Consider the following 27,328-nt stretch of genomic DNA (forward strand, 5'->3'; position numbering starts at 1 on the left):
TTTTTTTTTTGTTTTGTTCAATTTAATTGCAGAGAATGAGAACAGCAGAATCTCCAGCAACTAGCTCCTCCAACCAGCAAAAGTCTGAGATGATGACCTAGAACAAACAAATGATCAACAAAACAAAAGAAATAAAAATCTCTGCTTCTCCAATTTATAAAAAGATGAATAATATTGGTCGATTACCTGGAATTCTGACTTACTGATTGGTATTCGTATTCCCGAAGCCCCCAAAACCTTCAAAAACAAAAAGAACCCAAATGAGTAACACACTTGAACCTGACATATCGTATGCAAATGAGTTAGAAGATACACTGCTGCGAACTGATGATAAAAAAAACAAAACTATTGTGTTCCACGGTAATTACAGTGTACGCAGTTAAATTAACATGTCCCACATTCACCCTGATGCTCTGAAGCTCCAGAAGACACTTGCAGAAGGTGTTTGTTTGGGAATAGACACGTTCGTAGCAGCATGTAATTACGGCTAAGCTTCTAGAATGTTCTCCACATCTCGTCCACCATGTGTTTTTGTACAGAAGATACATTAATCTTATAATAAACACCTCAAATTTGGTGTTTCTTTGAATATGTGATGGGGAATGGTGGCATTATGATTGAGAATTCTGCATTTTGACTGGGAATGGCAGCGTTTTGATGGGGAATGTTTGGCATTTAGACGCGGAATGGCAGCGTTTTGACAGAGAATGGCAGTGTTTTGACTGGGAACGTTTGGAATTTTTACTGGGAACGGTGGCATTTAGATGGGAAAGATTAGCAGGATTGCTTAATGTGGAAAAGATGCACTGTTGATGCGAACTCGCCTCCGGGAGAACCGAAGCCTGAGAATCCACCGGTCTGGCCTCCGAATCCCGGGTTCTGCTGAGCCAAACCACCAAAGGTCGGCGCGCTGTTTTGGTTGGCCAGACTGCCGAAGGTGGGGCCGCTGGGGGGAGACGCAAAGCTGGAAAAATGGAGGAAAAACATATTTAATGACGGAATTATTTCAAACTTTATTTATTGAATTATTTAGACCAGTGATATTTTGTTCAAGTTGTACATCTTCATATCTGAAGCACACTAAAGCTCTACATTATGCAGGAGAAGCGCGCTGGACTCGGAATGAAACTCCCGTGACCTATGACCCAGGGAGAAAACAGCACATTTGGCAGCTAACATTGAAAGTGAAGGCATAAAGGTGCTTCTCAGACTCAGGACATTTTTTTACTCCACTTGTTAGAAACCAGTAAAGGAATGCCATGAGATAATCCAGGAATAGGTGTGTTTTACAGGATGTTGGTGCACAAGGATGCATGGCTCAAGGATCAAATTCAGACTATTCACAGTATAGGTTCATTTACATGCAAAAATACCTGTGTGTGTGTGTGTGTGTGTGTGTGTGTGTGTGTGTATAACCCTCTGAACTCACAATCAAGCATTCACACTTACCAGGTATATTATAAATCTAAAATTTAGTAAAAAAAAAAAAAATCCCAAAAACAACTGAGACACACACACACACACACACACACACACACACACACACACACACACACACACACACACACACACACACACACACACACACACACACACACACACACACACACACACACACACACACACACACACACACACACACGTGTGTGTATGAGATCTTAAATAGGCACATGAAGTTTAAATGTTAAACTCTAAATTAAATACCTTCACATGGAGCTCTGGAATGCCAAATAAACAGACCCGAGATGGAATATTTTGAAATAATCATCACAATCCCTCATCATAATCCACCATTATTTACAGATAATCTCAGGACATTTAGTTTCTCATAAACAGAATCCCCTCCCGTCCCCCCGCCCACAGAATTTAATCAGATTAGATGCTTTGTGGCGTCATAAACGAATAAAGAAATGTCAGATGGGTGAATGTGAATCAGGTGGATTGTGTTTTTTCCATCGTAAGAGGATAAACGGCCGTCGTAACGCAGGACGTTTGATTTTCCTCGCCAGTTGTTTTGACCCAAAAACGATTAATACGATTAGAGTCGAATATTACGCAATAAAATAAATAAGAAAACGAGGCTTAGCGTCAAAATCAAGCAGCCTCTTGTATCTGAATTGGGGGTGTAACAGGAACACAATTCACGGTTCGGGTCGTACCTCTGTTTTAAAATCACGATTTGGTTCAATTTCAGTAGTTTGGGGGAAGAAATGCAAAATATATATATATATATATAAAAAAAATATCATTAATACATTTATTATTATTAGAATTTATTCAGTTAAACTATTGTTTACATTTTTTAAACAATTTTAAATAAAATGCCTGCTTGGTTAAATAGTACTTAAAATTATATTTTATAAAAATAAAAAATATCGAAAAATAAAACTCATCAGATGAATGATATAAAATCTTTTATTATATTGATTAAATTACCACAAATTAAATTGATTAAATGGAAAAATTGTACTAAATATTTGACATTTGTTAGACCTCATTATGTCTTCATTCTTTCCATTCTTCATTCATTCACTCCCTCAAACTTTTATTTATTTATTTTTTTACATATTTGCACGTCTTTGTCTTTGTTGCTGTAACAGAGAAATTTCTACACTGTGGGACGAATGAAGTTACATCTTATCTAATGAGGAATTTTCCGGGATTTTCTGGTTTTAAGAGAAATTCCCGAAGCTGGACGTAAAACACAAATGAATCCACATCGCTGGACTCGTCGGCGATGGCATGAAGTGAGCGATTTTGTGCTGAACAACACAACAAATCAGATTTCAGCGCACTACAAACTGTATTTCCAGTACGGGGTGAGGAGCCACAGCGAGACCGCGCTAATGTTCGCGTTCTGAGACGGTTTGGGACGAACACGTGTGAATCTGAAGTTGATATTTGCGCTTTAAGAGAAGGAAAGATGGCCGTGTATTAAACGTGAGAAAACCGTTCACTGAAGTCACCACCCGATAACCTCCAGAGAACCGCCTCCACTTTCACAAAAAACGGTGAAGTGCTACATGATACCAGCAGGTCTTTATTACTGCGGGGATGAAGTGTTGTTTCTGTGCTGCTTAATTCCCATTAATGAATGGAGGGGAAAAAAAAAAAAAAAGGGAGTAGAGAGGCAATGGGTGGGGGTGGGGTTTTAAGTTTGGGGGGCAAATACATTATGCAGAGCAACAGATGGGCTTCAGTCAGTAACAGAACACTATACATTGATCCTGCAGGTCACTCTGTAAGTGTGGAGAGGATGGGAGGATGGGTTGGAATGGAAAAAGATGGAAGGTTAGAATGGATTGACATAACAGATGGATAGATAGGATGAACGGATGGAGGGAGTGAAGAAGGGGAAAAAAAAGTTGTAGAGAGTCGGTAGGAAGGGATGGAGAATAGGTCTGGACTAAAAAAATGGATGGTGTATGGAAAGAAGGGGAAAAAGAAAAAGAAAAGAAAGGGTGGATGGGTTGATTGAAAAAATAAATAAAAAAATAATAATCGGGATATTAAAAAAAGGGTTCTATGGATGGATGGATAGAAAGAAAGGTAGACAGATGGTGTAATAAATGAATGGGTCATAAATGGATTGCAATAAATGAATAATAAATGGATGGATGAAAGGATTTAAAGAACAGATGGATAGAAATCTGGAAAAAAAAGATAGATGGTAAGAAATGGATAGAAAGATAGGTAGACAGAAGAAAAGAAGGAGATGGACAGAAATGGAAAGAAAGAAAGGATGTCAATGGAGTGATAGATGTAGTTAACAAACACTGAAAAATAAATAAATAAACAAAGAAGCAAAGTAAGTATTTTAATAGACAAAGAAACAAACTCTTTATGGTGTTGTAAAGGTAAAGTATGTAATAATATATAATATCCCATGGGGCAGGTGAAGTGAAAGTTCGTACCCGAATCCTCCGACGCTGGCTGCTGATGTTCCCTCTCCGAACACTTTCCCCGTGCTGGAGCCCAGAGGACTGTTGAAGGTCAGACTCGAGCCGAATGTGGCCTGACCGCCAAACGCAGGAGATCCTCCGAACGCAGGAGGACTTCCGAACACCGGGGGGCTTCCAAACCCACCTACAGGAAATACAATAACACTTTCATACAGATACTTATTTATTTCCTCTACACATTTATTTATAAAAAAAAAGAAAAGAAAAAAAAGATAACAGAAAAAGACTAATATCAGCAGTCTACTAAAATGGCTCAGGAACACAGGTTACATTTAAACACCCATCACTGCTGGAACAGTAAAAAATGGACAATCAGTGTCGAGGATGAGGTTCCCATTAGAGTCTAGTTCCTCTCTCATACCATCTCAGGGAGTTTTTCCTTCACCACAGTCACTACCAGCTCACTCATGAGATATAAGGAACTTTATTTATAACCTCTTCATTGTTCCCTGGTGGTCTAGTGGTTAGGACTCGGTGCGCTCACTGCTGCGGCCCGGGTTCGATCCCCGGTCAGGGAACCGACCCCTTAGGGTTGCACAAGCCAGTGCGCTCTTAGTGCCGGTCCCAAGCCCGGATAAATGGGGAGGGTTGCGTTAGGAAGGACATCCGGTGCAAAACACGTGTCAAATTGAACATGCGGATAACAAATACGGAGGATCCGCTGTGGAGACCCCTAATGGGAGAAGCCGAAAGAAATTTTTATTTATAACCTCTTCATTACTGTTAAGCTGCTTTGAGACAATGCCCATTGTTAAAAATGCTCTACAAATATAAATTCATTGTAAAAAAGTTTTTGAATGCAAACATTACTGAAAATTAATTAAATAAATAAAAAGAAAATAATAATTATATATATATATATATATATATATATATATATATATATAAAAATAAATATAGAATATTTATTATTGCAAATATTGAAGCAGTAAATTTTTGCAACGCAAATCGACTGTTTTTGTTTAAATTTGTTTCTGTCCATTTTTAAAAAAAAGATTCAATAAAAGTTTTAAGCTTTTAGACAAGAGGAAAAAAAAACTGAATTAAGAAATCTTTCAGCAATGACAATCGCACCCTGGAGTCTCATCCACAGTGTGTGACTCACGGCCATTAAATAAGCATCTGCGTGCACTTTAACCTCGGGTAACACTGATCCAGGGGGTGGGGTGTGCTGGTGGTGTGAGAAAAAGAGAAAGAGAGAGAGAGAGAGAGAGAGACAGAGAGACAGAGAGAGAGAGAGACAGAAAGACAGACAAACAGACAGAAAGACAGAGATATAGAGACAGAAAGAAGACGTTCCTCGTCTCGGTGTGTTGATCTGGAACGGTGTTGGTTCTCCACACAGAGCTGCTCTGTAATTCCAGCCTTCGTTATGCTGAATAATTGATAAAGCTTATGGAATTTAGTTTCTCTCTCTCTCTCTCTCTCTCTCTCTCTCTCTCTCCCCAGATCAGAACACTAACGGCTAAAAAAACTGACTCTCTCAAAGACGTGCGACAGACGACAGAACTTGTTATACATATAAATGACAGGAGAGTAACTTTATACACTTGTGTGCTATTGTGATTCTTACAGTTTCCTGTCTCAGGAGATTAGTTTTAAACCCGAGGTAAAATACAGAGGAAATTATAATTATGTAATTATAATAACACAGTTTACCAAATAAAAAAATGAATAAACCCAACCAAGAGAACTAATAATAAGATGCTATTTGATCTTTATTTAATAATAAAAAAACCCTAATTAATTCCATTTGTTTTATTTCCTTTTCTTTCTTTTTTTTTCAATGTACATGACAGACAAAAGTAAAAATGTATGTTACAATTGGAAATAAATCCCTAAATAAAAAAGAATAATAATTCTAAAATAACGATATATAATGACTGACCATATACACCAAAAAGCCGACACTCCGGCTCTGAAATACTGAGCTGTACCTGTTTTAGAGGGAGTAGAGAACGATCCGAACCCCTGAGCAGCTACAGAACCTCCTCTAGCGCTAAACGTCCCACCGGGCTTCTGGTCTCCGAACGTCGAACCTCCGCCGAACCCGAACGCCTTCGCGCCGCTGTTCCCGAACAGGTTACTTCCTGCAAAACATTAAACAATCAAATAACCATCACATTACAGCATGTTTTAATCCCACCAAATCTACGCTATAATGCCGAAAATTTGTGGACACCTGCCCATAAGACTGCCATGTGCTTCTTTTTGAACATCCCATTCCACATTTTGTCCTGTTATAGTAACATTTTGGGGAAGAACCACAAATGGCTGAAAAAGTCACTACTCAAAAAAATAAAAGAACTACTGATTATCAGTAACTAATAACTAACTACACCTTTTACACCGGAGCATTTTTCTGTTTAACCGCAGCACTGATACTGGAGACTCCTTCCGAACGTACTCGCTCCATGTGAGACAAAATGGATAAAACGTGTGATTGTTTACTTCCAGTTAAATCACTGGGGTACAAGTGAAATAAAACACCTGAGCTCATGCTGTTATGGGAAAATCATTTAGAAATGCTGTGGTGCAATAAAGCGGAGCTACTGAAGAGAACGAGAGAAGAACAACTGCGATGGAGAGAATGTTATTCTAAGTGTCTCCCCACACATCTCCACATGCGTCCCCACCCGTCTAACCTCCTGCAGCTTAGCTACCAAAACATCCACACTTTATCCTGCACATACCACAGCAGCTATTTATTCCTCCACTCATTATCTGTGTGTGTGTGTGTGTGTGTGTGTGTGTGTGTGTGTGTGTGTGTGTGTGAGAGGAGCATGGCATTTCCAGCTTATCTGAACACCAAAAAAGGGGACAGGAGTCATCATGGGGGATGGGGGGGGGGGGGGGGGGGGTGTCTACATTATAAGAAACACTTCTTCTAACCAATCAGATCCAAGAATTAAAGTGTAGCGGTGTGAAAATATGAATAATTTAATAATAATAAAAAAAAAAAGAAACGTGATTGTTTTAAATTATGTAAATGTTACGTTTTTTGTGTAAAAAAACCCCCCAAATAAATAGGTAATTTAACCCTGAACAGAAAATACAACTTAAACAAAAGAAATGATATAAATGTAAAAAAGTAGTTTGTATAAAAAGTTCAAATGAATGAATTTTTTGTAAAAGTAATTTTGTGATACATTGTTTTGGTTTAAATGATACACAATGCATTAATAGAATATCTCCTGAAATCATGACACATTTGGTCATTTTTCATCAGTATTATTATAATTACACTTTCGTATCACCTGGAACTACATTCCCAGTCTCTCAGACCCTGAACCCTCACCTGGTTGACTGTTTAGTCCGAAAGCACCAGTGTTGGAGGATCCGAACGGGTTTTTGTTGGCAGCGTCTTCGCTCGGTTTTCCTCCCAAGCCGCTGAAAAATCCTCCGCCTGAGGCGCTGGGGGTGTTGGGGGCCCCAGAGCCGAACAAACTTCCGCTAGACGCCGGCTGTGCGTGGGAATAAAACACAAAACCAATCGGTTTTTAACCACACAAGAAAATGAATATTTGGAACAAAATGATAAACGCATGATTTTATTGGTAGTTTTTAAATTCTACACATAAGAATGATCAGAGAATGTAGAATGAAGTGAAGAAAACACAAACCATAAACACAACACGTCAATTATTGTCATAGAAAATCATAACAAATGTGATATTTTAACCCTTTACCTGACCAAAGACGCTGTTGGTGCTCTGCTGCTGACCGAACACGGACGACGACGAGCTGCCAAACGGCACTAGAGAAAAGAATAAATAAATAAAAGTGTACTGGGTCATAAATTAACTGCACATGATATCAGTTCTCGATCGTCAAGACGAAGCCGATTCCGCGTCATCATCATTATCGATCATTTTAGATAAAAACCCTGAGCTGCCTCCACCCCCAATTAGCATATTCATTAGATGGAGCAAAAAAAGTGTGTGTGACCTTGTGACCTTAGTGACCTTTATGCTCAATCCGTATAAAACAATGGTTCTAATAGCAGTGAAGGTATAAATATACAAGATATAAAATATTGACAATGTTTTCTACAAATTAATTAAATATATATATATGTGATGATCACCACCTTCGAGTCAGTTTGTTAATTATACATTAAAATAGATAGATATGTTATGGTATCTTCAATACGGTTTACAGGTGCTAAAAAGTAAGTGAACAAGAATGAACTTGTTCTGAATTTTTAATAGGTAAAAGGTAGAGATGAAAGTGAAGTTGTTAGTAAAGAGTCGTGATATAAAAGGAATAAAGCACTTTAACTCCACTAAAACACAACATGCAGCTCTTACCAGCAGGCTGTCCGAAACTGAACCCTGAAGCCGATGTCGTGGTGACCGTGTTGGCTCCGAATAATGACCCCTGTCCAAACCCTGAGGTGCTGCTGCTCTGTCCAAACACAGGAGCGCTGCTCTGTCCAAAGAGGCTCGCCCCGGTGTTGGCTCCAGAGCTGGTACCGCTCGACCCGAACGAGAAGGAGCTGGCGTTGGTGGCGCTAACCGACCCGAACAGCCCTCCTCCTGCACTTACTCCTCCGCTGCTGGACACCGGGGCAGGAGCTGAGCTCTGTGCATCCGGCTGCCCGAACCCGGGGCTGCCCCCGAACCCCGACTGGCTAAACGTGAAGCCGCTGGCTGAGGGGAATCCCACCGACGACGGCTGTCCAAAAACAGGTTTACCGAAACTGGAAGTGGTGGAAGGTGTGGAGAATCCTGAAGATCCAAACACAGGAGCGGCAGAAGTGCTGACCGCCTGAGTAAACACTGTAGTTGGAGCTGAAGCAGATGTACTTACACCTATATCATCAAAGAAAATGAACATTTGTAAGAAAACAACAAACATCTATTTAAAAAAAACAAAACAAAAAAAACAAAAAAAAAAACCAGTAAAAAAAATTATTATTGATTATAATTTTATGTTCTTGATTCTGACTATTTTTAGGACAATAATTATATATATCATTTTGAAAACAATGATTTAAATGCATTGAAAATATGAATTTTATTTATTTATTAATAACATTTAAAATCAAGCTATACGTGGTTTAACTTATTAGGGTCATTAATAATCAAAAGTATTCGCATACTCATTAAAATCGAAGCTTGGTGTAAGTGAGGTGGGCGGAGCTTCTGTACCTGCTGTACTGATGACGGGGGTAAAGCTGGTGGTTGATATCGTTGTACTGTTCGAGCTCACGGTTGGCTGGGTGAAGATGGAACCTGGAGTGGTGGAGGGTGGAGCCGCTGGTTCTGCTGCAGGTGTTGGTTGTTGCTGTTGTGGTGCAGGTTGTACAGGAGCAGAGCTGGCTGAAGAAGCTGGTGTCGTTTCCTGGACAGGCTTCGACGCTGTTAATGGCACAGGCGTTTCAGCAGGAGGCGGAGTCGACAAAGCCGCAGATGTGGGCGTGGCCTCGGGAACAGATGCATTTTGGGTCGACAGATTCTCTGCCTCTTCTTGCTTGGGTTGTGAAGGTGGAGCTTCTTCTGTAACGAATGCTGGAGACGGCGTAGGTGTTGAGACAGCGAAAGGTTCAGGACTCGGCTCAGAAAGAGGTTCTTCGGGTGTTGTGGCAGATTCTGGTGGAGAAGGTGGTTTGGGTTCAGGAGGTTTCTCGGTTACGGAGGGCATTTCTTGAGAAAGAGGAGCCGAAAGCAAGGAGCTGAAGGAGGGCACGGAGGCCGCCGACGCAGACGTAAATGATAACGGCGTGCTGGTCAGTGACGATGCCGCAGCCTCGGGAGGCTTAAAAAGTCCTGGGTTTTTAGATGCATCAGCTGAAGCACTGCCAGATTCTGAGTCATTTCCAGCAGATGCGGATTTCTGGGGGGTTCCGAAATTGAACGTGGTGCCAGGAACTGTGCTTCCAGGAGGCTTGAAGGAGAACGTTGCACTGGATTTAGGGGGTTCTTTAACGTCGTCTCCTTGGCCGACTCGGAGACTGAGGAAGGGGCCGAGAGAGTCTTCTTGAGCTTTGGGAAGCTGAAACGGAGGAATGGTGGTGCTCTTGCCTGATTCAACCATCGAGCTTGGGGCAGGTTTCTGTGGGATTTTAGCCAACTGGGTCATACCTGTATCAAAATAGAGAGAAGGTAAACAATATTAAAACAAACAAACAAAAAACCCAGATGTAACACCAGAAAGAAAGAACCTTCTTCTCATTATGATGATATAAGATTATATATTTACTTTGAGAAGTGCTTGCTCCCTGAGATACTGGAGACTGAGATGAAGTGGTCCTCAGGTTGAAGGGGAATCCTACGGACGATCTGCAAATAAAATAATGTTAATCACAAAGTAAATAAAATAAAACTAATTTTTATTTATTAACCCTTAAATACACACTTACACTGTTTTGTTGTTCTGCTGGTCCAGTGATGGAGACAAGCTGAACGGAGCAGCTGGGTAAGATTTGGTTAGCTGACCTACACACACACACACACACACACAAGCATAACTATCACTTTTAATAATAACAATAACCACCAAAATTATGTTCTATTTATGTAATTATAAATTAATCACTATCAGTGTGCTTTTACATAATGAACTTGGATAAAACATGAATGAGCAAATTAACTGCATGTCATTAAAGATCAAAGGGTGCCATCACTTTGATCTCAACAAATAACTAACAATAATAACAACCCTGAGACGTATAAGTTCCAGGTTTACAGCTTTTGGGGCCTAAAAGACAATCATCTCTGTAGCACACACTGTGTAGTGCATTAGGTCGGTTGTAGAGCACTAGAGGTCCACTGATACCGATATCTAGTTTGGATCGTACGTGCTGATAACCGATTAATCAAGTGATAGTTTTTTTTAAACGAATACTGGACAAAAGAAAAATGCCTAACACACTAATAGTAATGAACTATCACACACACAAAATATTTTAAATATACTAAATCATTAATGTGCTAAATGAGAAATAATATAATTCTAGAATTAATAAATGACAATTACTGAATACAATATACAATATCATGCTCTCTGTGCAGCACGCAGTCTGCCATGTAAAAACAAACGGCATGTGGAGTCACTGATTCGCCACTAGAGGCCGCTCTTATAATGACAGCGGTCCAGAAGCCGAAAAAAAAAAAAAAACCACTGTCAGTATTTTTATTCGGCAAAACCGATTAATCGGTCGACCTCTACAGAGATGGTAAATTTCAAAAGCAGAAAAAAAACTCACTGAACACAAAGCCTGGTTGGGCCGGGGCGCTCTCCGTGACCGGGGGTTGAACCTTCACTGCACTCTGGGTGGAATTCTGGAAAAGATTTGAGGACATCACAGACTGAACATTATAAAATTTGGAAACAAACATGAGAAACAATTTATTTATTTTAACAAAGAAAAACACTATTTGGCCAAAAGTACTGAGACACCTGCCTTAATTTTTGGAAGCACAAACTTGTGGATGCACCTGTGGATGCAGTAGCTGGAAATATTCCTTGTATTTCACTTGTATTAGGAGACTCAAACATGTTCTGGCATGACACAAAGTGTACAAAGCCGGCTCCAGGGAGATCTGCTTTACATGGGTTGGAGTGAAAAACCTCCTGCTGTAGAGCTCCAACCCTACTGAACACCTTCAGAATATATCTGAAATGCTGACTGCAAACCAGGTCTCCTCACCTCACCTACACCAGTACCTGTCTTTATTAACACCACTGTGGCTGAATAAAATCTCCACAAAATCAAGTGGAACATCTTCCCAGAAGAGTGAAGGTTAAATGTGGAATGGTCTTATGATCAGGTGTCCACAGACTTTTGACCACATTGTTGTTGTTTTCTTGTTGATGCTGTTGTTAAAAGAACTCACGTTTTTGGCCTCGACGGTCACCAGGACCTGCTGGAAGGTTTGATTTGCAGATGAAGACATAGAGGAGCTGGAAAAAAGAGAAAAAAAAAAGTAGGATCAACAACTGCTTCTGATACAGCTATATAATACACTCTTATAACCAAATGTGTTTGCACCCTTGACCATCGGCCATCACTGAAACGGATCATTTCCTTATGAGTCAAAATAATAAAGTCTGCAAGTCAGAGTGGCAGGAAAACCCACGCAGTTCATATCCCACACCACCTTTAATATTCTGCTCCTTCTACATTCCTGCACTTTCCACATCTCAGCATCAGCATCTCATCAGAAACCCTGAATCACTACAGCGCAGCCAGAAAACAAGTCCCTGCTCATGGAGGAACATCACCGGGGGTTTATATCTGAACACGTGAGGGGTGGTGGAAAAATGTACAGAGAGAGCGAGACAGAAAATGAGAAATAAAACGAGTGAAAAGAGAGGAAAAAAACGAGAGACGGAAGAAGGGGGAGTTGGAGGGTCTAAAATAGAGAAGAAAAAGGGAAAGAGAGGGAGAAAAAGAACACAGAATGAAGACAGAGACACAAAGTCAGAGAGCAAATAATGAGACAAGAAAGAGAAGAAGGGACACCGATAGAAGGACAGACAGACAGAGACAAATGACGGTGAGTAGAAGATGCACACCAGATCAAAGGAAATTGAGAAACAGACAAAATGTGAAATAGTGAGAGACAGAGAGAGAAAGAGCAAAACGGAGGCATAAACAGACATAAGAGTTTGAGATAAAGAGCAAAAGAGATAGATAGATAGATAGATAGATAGATAGATAGATAGATAGATAGATAGATAGATAGATAGATAGATAGATAGATGACAAAGGAGACTCAAAAACAGAGACTTGGCAGAGAAAGAGGGGGAGAAGAGAGAGTGTGGTATATAGAGAGTTTATGCGTGCTTTAACCTTCCTTGTCAGTGTGTGTGTGTGTGTGTGTGTGTGTGTGTGTGTGTGTGTGTGTGTGTGTGTGTCCCTGTGCTGCTTACTGAAGCTGAATTATTATGGCTAACACATCACTTCAGCAATCAATGCACACAGGGCAGAGAAAGAGGACAGTAGGGGACAGTGTACACACACACACACACACACACACACGTTAATAAATGGTACTGACTCTGCGTCAGTAGAAACGGGTATGGAGGATCCGTTCTCCTTCAGCTCCTGTACGTTCACAACCTGAGGCACGTTCTTTAGTGTGAGTTCAGTCAGATTGGTCACTGCAACACACACACACACACACACACACACACACACACACACACACACACACACACACACACACACACACACACACACACACACACACACACACTTATGATTTACCTTAAAATATCATTCATATTATATGATTAAAAATGTTTATTTAAGATGAATTATAGAATATTGGTTAAACAAATAAATTGATAAATAAATTATTATACATAAATCAATTGTAGTTTTACAGTTTGTAAAAATTTTTTGTATTTTTTGGTTAAAACGCATTTACTTTGGGATATTTAATGTTTAAAAAAAAAACATTTTTTAATAATAAAACCTTTTTCTTTTATGGTTAAAAAAAAAACAGTTTTCATTTATAAAAAAAAAAAAAAAAATGTTTATCAGGAAAACAAAAAAATATAAATCTTTGTTAACTTAAATTTTTTAAATTGAATAATAGTTAAATAGTTTTAATTGATTATTCGAAAATCTTAGGTATATTTTAGTTTAATCGATCATAAAACATTTCTGTTTTTAATAAAATAAATGATTATAATAAAGAATATTAAATGGAATTAATTCGCTCCTTTAAAACACATCTAAAATGTATTTGTTATTGTTACAAGATTATTTATTTTGTATTTAGTTTATTATTTATTGTTCTAAAATGTATTGTAAATCCTCTCATACTTGTTTTCTGGCTGTTCGTGTGTCGGTTTAAAGCGGCTCTTCCGGCAGCCTGGGCCGGGGGTAGAGTGGTGGGTGTTGTCTTCTCGAGAGGCGTGTTTTTTTCTGTAGGAGGAGAAGGTCTGTGTGTCACTGTCTTGGTGGCGAGTGCTGTGCTGTCGGCGCTGTCCATGTTTATCTTTGGAACTGAAAATAAAATAAAGAAAGTGGTGAGGTTCGGTCGTAACGGAAGATTTCTCCGCCGCCCCGTGGTTGCGTCTTACCGCGAGCGCCGGTGCCGTTCCCCTGCCACGGCAGAGATCCAGGGAAAACTGCTGTCGATTCAGGGATGGCTCGAGGCAGGACGGACGTAGTGCGCACTACGGTGGGGTGCCGCAGAGGGGCCAGGACGGGCTGGGGCACTTCCTCTTCCTCAGGCAGAGATTCTTCACACTCCTCGGGCTGATAGAGTGATGAGGTGGAGCTCACGTCATCCAGATCCTCGAAGTATTTGGGGGAGAGGAATGCTGATCTCGACAGGTTGGCTTTAAAAAATAAAGAAAGCTATTAACACGTATTTGCCATGGAGACAGAGTAGAAGATTATGGGTAGAAATGTGAGGCTTTATAACGGCATTAGTGTTCAGTTTAATCGGAAATTTAATAAATTCTGGTTTGCTTTTTCTGACAGCGCCCTCTAGAGTACACACTCAACTTTTAATACATAGTCATGTGTGAACATGTAATTTGGCCTTTACAGCACACGGACACTGGAGACTCCTTCCGTTAAATTTCACCATCGCCAATTAACACATTTTTTCCCCCTGAAAAAATCCATTTAGAAGGGAAAGAGCTATTACTGTAGAAACGTTCAGACATATCATTAGGAGGTGGTGATGTTCTACAAATGGAATGAACACTAGATAAAAAATTTTTTTATGATATTATGAGCACTGTTGTCTTTATTTTATATTTCAGTTTAAAAAGGAGCGCGTTAGAATAAATCCATTAATAATGAGTTTAAATAAATGTGGTCTCGACAGAGGCGATACCTGGAGCTGTGGAGCGTACAGGTAGAGTCTGGCGCTTGGAAAGGAAGTTCCTCAGCTGAGACTGCTTCACTGGTGTCATCTTAGCTAGAGAAAAAAAAAGGTAAAGAGATATGAATCGCTTACCAGGTGTGCTCCTCTCCTGTATTACTTCCACCGTTTCACATCGTTCCTGAGCAGTAGAATTCAAACCCTATGACGCAGAATGCAACAGTGCCCCAACTTTCTGCTGGAAATGGCCTTGGCACAGATATGAACGTCAATGCAAATATTTGCCAAATTTATGCAAATCTGCAGATTTGAGAATAATCAGCACTGGCCATTCAAATATTCACAACAACATACAACCAAATGAAGAATGAATAAATAAGTAAAAAAATCTATCAATCAATCAATAATTATTATAACAGCAAATGGGGACTAAATGTGGAATGGGGAAAAAACTAAAACAAACAAAAATGGTGTATACTTTAGAGACTTTAACACCCGAAATAAACAAATATACCTCAAATAATACAATGATTTCCACCTTAATGTTTTAGGAAACACAAAATAATATGATGAAGATGAATCAGTTAGGGATCGTCTACAAAGTGCAGAAGGACGTTCACTACACACGGATTCGTCTAAATAGGCAATAATTATTATAGGTGGTTAAGAATGTTTAAAAATCACATGAATTTATGTGTCCTGCCGTCGTGTTTGGGGAAATTTATTTAGAACAAACTTGTATTTATAGCAATTTTTCAGACGGTCCCTTAATAATGCAGTCTTTTTTTCTGTATAATATCACTGCTGTCCGTTTGTTTAACGCTTTCATATTTAAATGATGTAGAAACACACACACACACACACACACACACACACACACACACACACACACACACACACATTAAATCTTCCTTTTTAGTCATCAATTGCCTAATTTTTACTTTGAATAATGAATAAAAGTAAACAGACTAGTTTATGTAAACAATATAAAGGGAAAAAGTAATACCACGGGTAAAATAAATAAATAAATAAATGTATATTTCAGTCTTTATATATAAAAATTGGTCTCATTTGATGAAGAGAATTTAATTAAATATAAATTTTGAGTGATAAACCGATGGTGTTTATTTTATAAGGATATGGTAAAGCGCTTACATGGAGATTTGGACGTAGAGCTCGGTGTCGTATCCAGACTCGCCTTTAACAAAGCATTCTTCAGACTCTCCAGCTCACTATCCAGACTACACACACACACACACACACACACACACACACAAACAAACACACATTTAGGTTTGAGGAAACACAGGTGGGGTTGAGTTAAGTGTAAGGTGGAGGTCTTTACCCCTGTGAGGATAATGAAGGTGATGGTGAGGAGGTGGATGAGATCTGGCTGGAGGTTTTGTTGTACAGTCTCAGGCTCTGCAGGTCTCTCACTAGATGCTCCAGCTTCTGTTTCTGCTGGTTGATGATGTCCATGTTATTGGCCAGAGCTGTGTAAAGAGCCTCTCTCTCAGGGACTATCATGTATCTGGTGAAAAAAACAGCACAAGTCATAAAATATATATATATATATATATATATATATATATATATATATATATTATATCTATATATATAAATATATATTATTGCTGTCAAAATGAATGCGTTAATAACGCACTAACGCAAACATTTCAACGGAATTTTTTTTATTAACGTGTGATTAATGCAGCGCGCTTTTATGTTTAGCAATTTTGTTAAAAAAATAAAAAAATAAATATAAAAGAGGCGAAATTAAAACCCTTAACATAACACATTTAATCACGATGTCCTTATTTTTTACTCGTATTTATAAAAAAATAAACTCTACCGAAAAACTGTAAATTATTTTTAATCAATAAACATTTGTTTTACTGATGCGCCTAGTCTCAAAACGAGCGCCAAAATCCGCCATGACACGCACGTCCGGCAATTAAATCCATCCGTGTGGAAACATAGCAAAAGTTTCGTTTGGAGTCCTGATGATTTTGGTGATTTAAAAACGCCATAATTACTTTAAAACATTTTCTAGTATATTTAGATTTAGTTGTGATTAACTTATGACAATCGTGCGATTAAATATTTTTATTGATTGCCAGTTTGCGAATTGGGAGCACAAAAATATATGTTTAAAACAATTCAAGAAGTAACAGGTCTGGGGCGATACAATCACGATACTTCTAAGCCGTTTGCATTTTGATTATTAAATGCATTTGATTTATTTTTATATAACGGAAGATTGTGGAACACATACTTCTGTTTTCTTTTCTTCTCCAGATGTTTTTCCCACTCCAGGTCCAACACGTCATTAACGTCCTCCACAGCAAACTTCACATACTGGTACAGCCTGCGGATTTCCTGTTTTCACACACACGTGCTCTCTTTACAACACTGACTTACACTGTTCTAATCCATAAATTATACCAGACTGCAAAGCCTTCTGGGTAATATTGTTTCCGGAAGCTTACAACCGAATCTCATAATATAATACGTATAAAATATTTTCGATTCATATTAAGGAGTAGAAATGAGGTCTCTGCTACAGCTGTGTGTGTGTGTGTGTGTGTGTGTGTGTGTGAGATAGTTGTAACCTTGAGCTGGTTCTCACTGCGAGGGTCCAGAGGTTTCTTGTAGAGTAGCTGCAGGTACCCTTTGTCTCGATTCAGTTCTCTCTGAGCTTGAGCTTCTTCTGCTCCGGCGAACCCTTCCAGCAGCGTGGTCTTCAGAGTGCTGATGTCACCGTGCATGGACTAACACCCAGACACACACTAAGTTACAAAGCCCAAATAACTGACACCACTGCAGCTTTTACATATACTGTCTAGATTAATCAGCACAGATAGATAACTGCTGGAACTATGATCATTCAATTTATTTACATTTTCATGATTCATCTCTGTTTTCTTTAATGGTTGTAATAAAGTTCAGTACTATTTTACATGTTTATTTTAGGGTGTAAATGTCCAACACTCAGTGTAGGGTTTAGGGTGTAAATGTCCAACACTCAGTGTAGGGTTTAGGGTGTAAATGTCCAACACTCAGTGTAGGGTTTAGGGTGTAAATGTCCAACACTCAGTGTAGGGTTTAGGGTGTAAATGTCCAACACTCAGTGTAGGGTTTAGGGTGTAAATGTCCAACACTCAGTGTAGGGTTTAGGGTGTAAATGTCCAACACTCAGTGTAGGGTTTAGGGTGTAAATGTCCAACACTCAGTGTAGGGTTTAGGGTGTAAATGTCCAACACTCAGTGTAGGGTTTAGGGTGTAAATGTCCAACACTCAGTGTAGGGTTTAGGGTGTAAATGTCCAACACTCAGTGTAGGGTTTAGGGTGTAAATGTCCAACACTCAGTGTAGGGTTTAGGGTGTAAATGTCCAACACTCAGTGTAGGGTTTAGGGTGTAAATGTCCAACACTCAGTGTAGGGTTTAGGGTGTAAATGTCCAACACTCAGTGTAGGGTTTAGGGTGTAAATGTCCAACACTCAGTGTAGGGTTTAGGGTGTAAATGTCCAACACTCAGTGTAGGGTTTAGGGTGTAAATGTCCAACACTCAGTGTAGGGTTTAGGGTGTAAATGTACAACACTCAGTGTAGGGTTAAGGGTGTAAATGTACAACACTCAGTGTAGGGTTTAGGGTGTAAATGTACAACACTCAGTGTAGGGTTTAGGGTGTAAATGTACAACACTCAGTGTAGGGTTTAGGGTGTAAATGTACAACACTCAGTGTAGGGTTAAGGGTGTAAATGTACAACACTCAGTGTAGGGTTTAGGGTGTAAATGTACAACACTCAGTGTAGGGTTTAGGGTGTAAATGTACAACACTCAGTGTAGGGTTTAGGGTGTAAATGTACAACACTCAGTGTAGGGTTAAGGGTGTAAATGTACAACACTCAGTGTAGGGTTTAGGGTGTAAATGTACAACACTCAGTGTAGGGTTTAGGGTGTAAATGTACAACACTCAGTGTAGGGTTAAGGGTGCACATATAAACATTAAGTGTTGTACTTGTGTGCACTAAACCTTGTGCGGTGTTGTTTGTGTTATTTAAACACACCTCTGTGGTCTCCTTGATCTCCAAAGTGAACCTGTGCAGGTCTTCACTCTCTTTGCGCAGCTCCTTCATCTCCTCTGTGCTGCCTACACAGAAATCTGCTGCATTCACACGTGCCTTCAGCTCCTCCATCTCCTTCTTGAAATGAGCGATCTGTGGAGGAGAGAGGGAAAGAGTCGCTCCGTAATTACACAACTGAAAAGTAAAACACTGCTCGGGTCTTTTAATTGTTCGGATTGCTGTTAGAGTGCACGTGGCGTGAGGGACTCACCTCTTCCTGCATTCCAACCATGACAGGATCAGTGTCCTTCGTCTGCTGCAACTGTTTCTCCACTGATTTCACAGAGGGGAGCTTTTAGCAATAAATAGAAAGAACATTTTTAACCCTAAAAATCTGAACAGTCATAAACCGTGTTGTGTGACATGAAAGCAGCGTGTTAATCCATGTGGCTAATTAGTAAGTGTTCTACCGAAAACTTCATATATGGAGTTTAAAAACGTCTGCAGGTTGAAAAAGTGTGTTTAAAAAAAAGAAAAAAAATAATAAAAAAAGGGTATGAACCTGTGTTGTTGGGGCAGCTGATAGGGTGGATGAAGCTGTTGGAGCGACCCGAGCAGTTTTCTGCACTGCAGCAGATGGAGTGCTGTTCTGAGCAGGGGCAGGACGGGTCACTGTGCACGCGCACGCGCACACACACACACACACACACACACACACACACACACACACACACACACACACACAATTATTTCAGAATTCATTTATATTCCCAATTAAATGTAATGCATGTGAACCTTGGTGCGTGTACCGGTGGGGGGTGCAGCAGGTTTGCTGATGGTGAACACTGGTTTGGGCTGAGTGCTCGAGTCTGGAGCTGCTGCAGGTTTGGGAGTGGAGGTGAAGGAGAATGGCTGGGTAGATGGAGCAGATGGAGCGTGAGTCTCCGCTGCTATAAACCTACACACGGACAACAAAATTAATGTTTTCAATATAAAAATGAGTTTTTTAAATTAGGAGTTTAGCACAATGTCACCATTAAACCACTAAATATTTGACTCAAACACAGATTTCGGGATCGTCAGTCTCACACACACACACACACACACACACACACACACACACACACACACACACACACACACACTTCCTGTCATCTAAATACGCATGTAGGTAAAATTGTACACGTGTGCCGCTAAACGCTGAACCTTCTCAAAAGCCGCCATGTTAGAGTTATATTTTTTAATTTGTAATAATGTCGCCCCCTACAGGTAGAAAGCAGGAATTGACTAATGTTTACTCTAAAATTACATCAAATAGCGACGTCGTCTTACCTGTCGTTGAGGTTGATTCGAGCGTTTGGTGTGGCCAGCTCAGGTGGACCCTTCGGCAAAGTAATGGGAGAAGCTTTAGGTGCAGCTGCAGCAGTAGCAACCTGTCCTGAGGTGTTCAATCCCTCCGTCGACGGTTTAACAACGTTACTGCTAAAAGAAAACGCAGGGACAGAGGGCGTCTCGCCTGCAGGTTTCGGAGCCATAAAGGAGAAGCCTGACGCAGAGGAAAAAGCTAAAGAAGTGGAAGAAGTGCCACCGAAGGAGAAGAGAGAGGAAGCGGTAGAGGGAAGACTGAAGGAAAGACCAGAGGAGGAAGTGGTTGGAGCCGTTGGAGCTGCTAAAACGGCTGGAGGAGCAGGAGGGGCAGAAGTCGGGGCAGGTGTGATGGAGGGCATTAAAAAGGACGTAAAAACGGAGGGAGGTGGTTTGGATGCAGCAGGAGCTGGAGGTGGAGGCACAGAACCTGAAATCGAAGAAATAAGAGAATAATATTTAATGTTTAAGAATGAATAAAAAAAATCACTATGAAATGATACATTTTTTTTTATTAATTTAGCAATATTTATAAATAATAATAAATCACTTGCATTCGTTTATTATAAAAATCCTGTACTTAATCCTGTTTCAAATTATGAAAAACGATTAGGGAAACGTTTTCATATTTTTAGTAAATGCATAGAAGCCCTGTATAATGTATAAATTTGTCTCTCGTTCAGTTCCAGTATATATTTCTTTACTCTGTAATGGAGGTCTCTCTCCGGTCTGAGGCAGGCTGGTGGCCGCTGTGACGAGCTGCTTAGCTCCAGGGTTCAGATTGATCAGGGAGAAAGGACACAACACTCCGTCTGTAGAGAGGATCAGTAGCGTAGGAGCTGGAGGGAGTTTCTTCTCGTCCGCTATAGAGGGAAAAAAGTTTCCTGTAATTTAAATGATGAAAAAGCATTACAACAGGAAGCCAGACACAGGGTTTGAGTCGAGTGCTTACATATGTAGATCTCAGCCTGGCTGGTGTAATCGATGGCCACTCCCACAGGAAGCGTGTCATCGTTGTTCAGAGTGACCGGAAGTTCGGCTCGGCTCGCGTCCTCCAGCAGCCACAGCTCCCAGTTTGTCTGCACGTGAACGAAATCATGAGATCATGAGACCACGTGACTTGCAAACGTCTACACAACATGGGTTGGAGTAAAAGATCTCCTGCTATAAAGCTCTAAACCTGATCAAGAACATTTGGGATGAACGTGAACACATTCTATAAAAAGGCCCCTGTGCTCATTACCTTATCCTCTTGCTTGGCGATGATGCTGACTTCGATAGAAGCGGACGAAGCGGCCAGGATCAGATCCCTGTGTCGGAAAAAAAAACCCAAATCGAAAATATTATCGGGATTAATCGATTCTGATCCACACGTGAATTCTCATTTAGTTTCTACGTGGTTATCATCTCACCAGTCCTCCATGTGGTTAAGGAAGTAGTGATGCTGTCTCTCGGTGCACGACCCGAACACGATGTCGCTGAAGTTCAGGAACTTGTCCTCTTTCTTCTCGTCTTTCTTCTGCACACAGACGTGACAGAACAGCGATTTAGATCGCCATGCCGATCTTCCGTTTTATTGATTTTTACTTGTTTATAAAGAGACTCACAGGAAGTGACACCATGACGAGCTCGGGCGGAGTCTCAGGAGAGCCGTCGGCCGCCGCGTACACCACTGCGAAGTTGTACGTGCTTAACCATAACACGTCCAACACTAACAGGCAAGAGAAGACGAGATTTCAGCCACGCCCACTTCACCATATTTACGGGACAGACTTTGACAGAATTATGATTTTTTGGCTGATTAAGTTCCTATTTTTTCTTGTTAGAGCAGATATAAACTTGCAAATTGAATATGGACATCTAATCATAAATATCATAAATAATAAATCATGAACCCGTTACATCCATGTGATCCACGTTTCAAGTACTATTACCTTTAACGGGATTGTCAGAGGTGTAGAAACTCGGACATGGGATCACCTTCTTCTCCTGCAGGATCTGGAAATGAAAAAAGTGCCAAAGAAAATATGGTCAAAGATGAAGAACACCTGAAAGACTGTCAGAAAATGATGATACTTACAGGAGTGTACTGAACCACGGTGGCGTCCTGTTTCCCCACAGCAATCTGCTTCCCTTTAGGACTCCAGCAAACTACACAGTTAAAAAAAAACAACAACAACAACAACACATAAATCCACTTATACCAGAGGTCCTCAAACACACCTGCCCCACATATGTGCTACTAAGATCATATCTGTATTTGATAATAAAGTGAAAAATCTCCTAATAAATGTGAACGCTGACTGCATCCTAGGAACCTCCTCACCCTTCACCTTCAACACTACCTGACTTTACTAACACCCTTGTGGCTGAATGAATCTCCACATAATATAGTTGAACATCTTCCCAGAGGAGTGGAGGTTATTAGAACAGCTAAATGGGGACTAAATGTGGAATTGGATCTTGTAAAAGAAGAACATACAAATCTTATGGTAAGGTGTCCACAAACTTAAAACACAAAATAAATAAATAAACCGATAAATAATATATATATATATACAGTGAGGAAAATAAGTATTTGAACACTGCTATTTTGCAAGTTCTCCCACTTAGAAATCATGGAGGGGTCTGAAATTGTCATCGTAGGTGCATGTCCACTGTGAGAGACATAATCTAAAAAAAAAAATCCAGAAATCACAATGTATGATTTTTATACTATTTATTTGTATGATACAGCTGCAAATAAGTATTTGAACACCTGAGAAAGTCAATGTTAATATTTGGTACAGGAGCCTTTGTTTGCAATTACAGAGGTCAAACGTTTCCTGTAGTTTTTCACCAGGTTTGCACACACTGCAGGAGGGATTTTGGCCACTCCTCCACACAGATCTTCTCTAGATCAGTCAGGTTTCTGGCCTGAGCTGAGAAACACGGAGTTTGAGCTCCCTCCAAAGATTCTCTATTGGGTTTAAGTCTGGAGACTTGCTAGGCCACGCCAGAACCTTGATATGCTTCTTACAGAGCCACACCTTGGTTATCCTGGCTGTGTGCTTCAGGTCATTGTCATGTTGGAAGACCCAGCCTCGACCCATCTTCAATGCTCTAACCAAAATCTCGCAATACATGGCCCCGTTCATCCTCTCCTTAATACAGTGCAGTCGCCCTGTCCCATATGAGAAAAACACTCCTAAAGCATGATGCTACCACCCCCATGCTTCACAGTAGGGATGGTGTTCTTGGGATGGTACTCATCATTCTTCTTCCTCCAAACACGTTTAGTGGAATTATGACCCAAAAGTTCTATTTTGGTTTCATCTGACCACATGACTTTCTCCCATGACTCCTCTGGATCATCCAAATGGTCATTGGCAAACTTAAGACGTGCCTGGACATGTGCTGGTTTAAGCAGGGGAACCTTCCGTGCCATGCATGATTTCAAACCATGACCTCTTAGTGTATTACCAACAGTAACCTTGGAAACGGTGGTCCCAGCTCTTTTCAGGTCATTGACCAGCTCCTCCCGTGTCGTACTGGGCTGATTTCTCACCTTCCTTAGGATCATTGAGACCCCATGAGGTGAGATCTTGCATGGAGCCCCAGTCCGAGGGCGATTGACAGTCATGTTTAGCTTCTTCCATTTTCTAATGATTGCTCCAACAGTGGACCTTTTTTCACCAAGCTGCTTGGCAATTTCCCCGTAGCCCTTTCCAGCCTTGTGGAGGTGTACAATTTTGTCTCTAGTGTCTTTGGACAGCTCTTTGGTCTTGGCCATGTTAGTAGTTGGATTCTTACTGATTGTATGGGGTGGACAGGTGTCTTTATGCAGCTAACGACCTCAAACAGGTGCATCTAATTTAGGATAATAAATGTAGTGGAGGTGGACATTTTAAAGGCAGACTAACAGGTCTTTGAGGGTCAGAATTCTAGCTGATAGACAGGTGTTCAAATACTTATTTGCAGCTGTATCATACAAATAAATAGTTTAAAAATCATATATTGTGATTTCTGGATTTTTATTTTTTAGATTATGTCTCTCACAGTGGACATGCACCTACGATGACAATTTCAGACCCGTCCATGATTTCTAAGTGGGAGAACTTGCAAAATAGCAGCGTGTTCAAATACTTATTTTCCTCACTGTATATATATATATATATATAATCCTAAAAACGCATTCGTGAATTAGTACAAAATGTAACGCAAGATGTTTCAAGATGATTCACACTCACCGGAGGTAATGCCAGCGGACGCAGGAAGCTGAGCTACTGCTACGACTTTCTCTGTAACGTCCAGAACCATCATGCTGCCATCAGAGAGACAAGCAGCGACTCGGAACACCTCCACGGGACTCCATTTCAGATCCTGGACCGACGTGTCTGGCTCTCCGCTGGCTTTAAAGGACGCGAAAGGACGCTTGTCCTGTCTGGTCTGTACGAGAGATGAAGAAAAAGATGTTCAAGCGTGTGTGAGATGTACAAGCCTGAGGAATAAACATGCTGATAGGTCATGATTTTTTTTACCATGTTGAAAAAGGTTCGGACGTCGTAGAAGTCGAGCGTGAGAGCGGTTTCATCGCTAGAGCCACACACTGACAGGGTAAGCTCATCGCTGCTGAGAGCCAGGTGGTGCATGGGGAGGTCGAGGGTCAACGTCTGGGACTTCACGCCCTCCACTGAGAGACACAGAGAAGGACGTCAACAAAATCCATATTTCTACCTGAACTTATAATCAATATAAAAATCTTTTCTAAAAGAGTGAAGGAAAAATAGGCTAGGAGCATCATTTCTATATCAAGAAAAAAAATATTGAATGGTGTATAATATATAATAATAAGCAACTCGTCAGCTGAAGTGCTCGTTTATTAAAAAAACAGACGTACCTTTCCTTTTTTATGTTTATTGAAGAACTAATTTTATTTATAATTGTGTATCGGTTTATTTTCTTTATATACTGGACCTGCAGTCAATACACAGAAGGATTTGGGTTTATACTAAAAGTTTTGTTTGACGTTGCGCATAACTAATCAGAAACTAGTCATCGCCTCAGAGGCTCCGCCCACAATCCACAAAAAAAAAAAAAAAAAAAAAAAGAGAGAGAGAGGCTTTATCATTAATACGAGGTGGTATCAAAAGGTTTGGAGACTAATGGTGTAACTGGTGTTATTCTGACCCCATGCTTTACCATGGTTGCGATTTCATCACAAACAGCAAGTTAGAGTGAAGAACAAACCTGAAACTCTGCGTGAAACTGGGCAAATCTGCCACAAAGCTGTATGACATGAAATATGGCGATGGTGCATCGAGCCAAGCGGAAAAACATCAACTGAAGACGACGAGAGATCTTAAAAACCTTCAATGAGCTCGACCACCAAAAATGTTGAAACCATTCAGCAACATTTGCATGATGATCGTCGGAGAACAATCCACACCCGCGCCCACCCCACTTCCCAGATTTAACTCCTGCGGACTTCACCCTTTTTCCGAAGATGAAGATGCAGTTCAAAGGTCATCAGAAGCAGCTGAAACACGTTCCAGAAGAACGCTGGGAGCGCTGTATTGCTTTGCAAGATGACTAGCTTGCACTTGATTTATAGGACAGACCGTGTTTTTCTGTCTGCACCCTGGAGAACAGTGAAAGCTGCGTTCTGATTGGCTGATATTCTCAGCCTCACATCATCCAGTATATACGGTACCTATCTCGTTGGTGTTTCCGCTGACCCTTCCTGCGGTAATGATGTCATCGGTCAAGTACACCTTGAGCGTTCTGCCCTGGCCCACGAACACCAGTCCAAATTTGTTGGAGACGGCGAGAAGATTCGAGCGCTCCCGTGGCAGATCTTCAGGGGAGTTGAAGACACGGATTTTCTTCATCTGACGGAACTGAAAATCCTTTTAGGAAGAGAAATAAAAAGCCTTTTATCTTTCATCTCATTGGTTTCTCTAATAAACTCTTTAAACACCTGTCTATAACATAACACCTGCCAGGAATCGAATGGGTCACGAGTCGTATGCCACGAGTCGACTCCTTCCCATGAACCGACTCTTTCCCAACGTTAGATGTTAAACAAAAATACGCCAAATCATTTAAACATAAACGTTAAAAAACGTTTCTGGTGATTATTACAACCAAACATTTTACTGCCTTAATCATTTTAACTATTTTATATGAAAGTGAAATGTAATTAATTGAGGTTAGCTAAAAGTAAATACATTTCCTTTCTTAATTCCAGTGCTTTATTAATGAATAAAATCTTATTAAGTATAATAGTGTTATTTTTCCTATATTCCTGTTCGGTAAATCAGCTAACAGAACTTTTATGAGGTAACTAGCTGATTAGCAGTATTAGCATGGCTAGCTCCGTGGATAAGCTACATGGTTGGATTTTACCTTCATTTCCCTCTCGGGAGTGTCGTCCCCCATCCTGACCGCGTCCTGGTTCACTGCCGAATTCAATTTTATAATACAGAATAATTTATAAACTTTCAATCAGAGACAAGATCAAAGATAACGCGCTAAACCCGCGACTGCACGCGCAGCTTGTTTACTCCAGGTCGCGAGAACAGAAACCAAATCGCGCGCACCGCTTGTATGGCGCGCCAAGAGGGTCAAGACACCTCCATTAACGAAACGCTTTCTTAAAAGAAAAAGAAAAAAAAACAACATAAAAAATGATCAAAACCCAGTGTTTATTTACAATAAACAATCATAAACAAAAAAAACATTCTGACCCTCACATTGAAACAAATCCTTCAGTTTATTTAAAAACAAAAAACAAAGATAATAATACTGATAATATCTTCATAAAAAATTTAATAAAACTCATGTCATATATGTCAATGTGCATATAATTATTTTAATATATATATACAATATATAAACAATTGTAAATAATTATAATTTCTGATGCCTCAATAGTACTTTTTCTGTTTACTGTTTAATATTATTGATTGTTTAATATTTGCTGTATTTTGCCTGTAGCCTCATTTAAGAGTTTTATTGTAAAAACTGTCACTGACGTCATTTTACAAATAAAACTTGAAAAATATAATTGATAATAATACTAATAATAATTAAAACAATAATAATGATAATAATAATAATAATAACAATAATAATAAAAATAATAATAATAATAAT

General features: G+C 40.0%; 1 protein-coding gene across 2 annotated transcripts; it reads right to left on the reverse strand.

Annotated features, from left to right (window-relative positions):
• Window positions 1-26,773, reverse strand: nup214 (nucleoporin 214). 2 transcript variants are annotated; one of them, XM_083532128.1, is made up of 37 exons: window positions 26,579-26,773; window positions 25,884-26,079; window positions 24,712-24,863; window positions 24,421-24,619; window positions 22,272-22,342; window positions 22,126-22,189; window positions 21,799-21,902; window positions 21,604-21,710; window positions 21,435-21,501; window positions 21,144-21,270; window positions 20,896-21,054; window positions 20,159-20,621; window positions 19,636-19,784; window positions 19,389-19,498; window positions 19,098-19,178; window positions 18,830-18,979; window positions 17,371-17,529; window positions 17,034-17,137; window positions 16,104-16,289; window positions 15,914-15,999; window positions 14,771-14,854; window positions 14,004-14,264; window positions 13,744-13,926; window positions 12,971-13,073; window positions 11,804-11,870; window positions 11,173-11,248; window positions 10,327-10,402; window positions 10,167-10,246; window positions 9,116-10,048; window positions 8,273-8,776; window positions 7,652-7,719; window positions 7,261-7,426; window positions 5,900-6,052; window positions 3,915-4,086; window positions 825-964; window positions 204-237; window positions 1-97 (listed from the first exon to the last, which is right to left on the reverse strand). In XM_083532128.1, exons 1-37 carry the CDS (start codon window positions 26,609-26,611, stop codon window positions 61-63), a joined length of 5,904 nt encoding a protein of 1,967 aa, XP_083388254.1. In that variant the 5' UTR covers window positions 26,612-26,773; the 3' UTR covers window positions 1-60. The 2 variants fall into 2 exon arrangements, with proteins under 2 accessions (XP_083388254.1, XP_083388255.1); XM_083532129.1 differs by having other exon boundaries at window positions 187-237.
• Window positions 26,774-27,328: the final 555 nt, after the last annotated feature.

Source organism: Silurus aristotelis (assembly GCF_946808225.1).
Source record: "Silurus aristotelis genome assembly, chromosome: 26".
Taxonomy (NCBI): Eukaryota; Metazoa; Chordata; class Actinopteri; order Siluriformes; family Siluridae; genus Silurus; species Silurus aristotelis.

Coding starts and splice junctions, on each gene's coding strand:
- nup214 (XM_083532128.1), bottom strand. CDS start 26,611: ATGGGGGACGACACTCCCGAGAGGGAAATGAAG. Junction 11,871..12,970: donor CCCGTTTCTACTGACGCAGA/GTCAGTACCATT, acceptor TCTTTTTTCCAG/CTCCTCTATGTCTTCATCTG. Junction 11,249..11,803: donor TGACCGTCGAGGCCAAAAAC/GTGAGTTCTTTT, acceptor AATCTTTTCCAG/AATTCCACCCAGAGTGCAGT.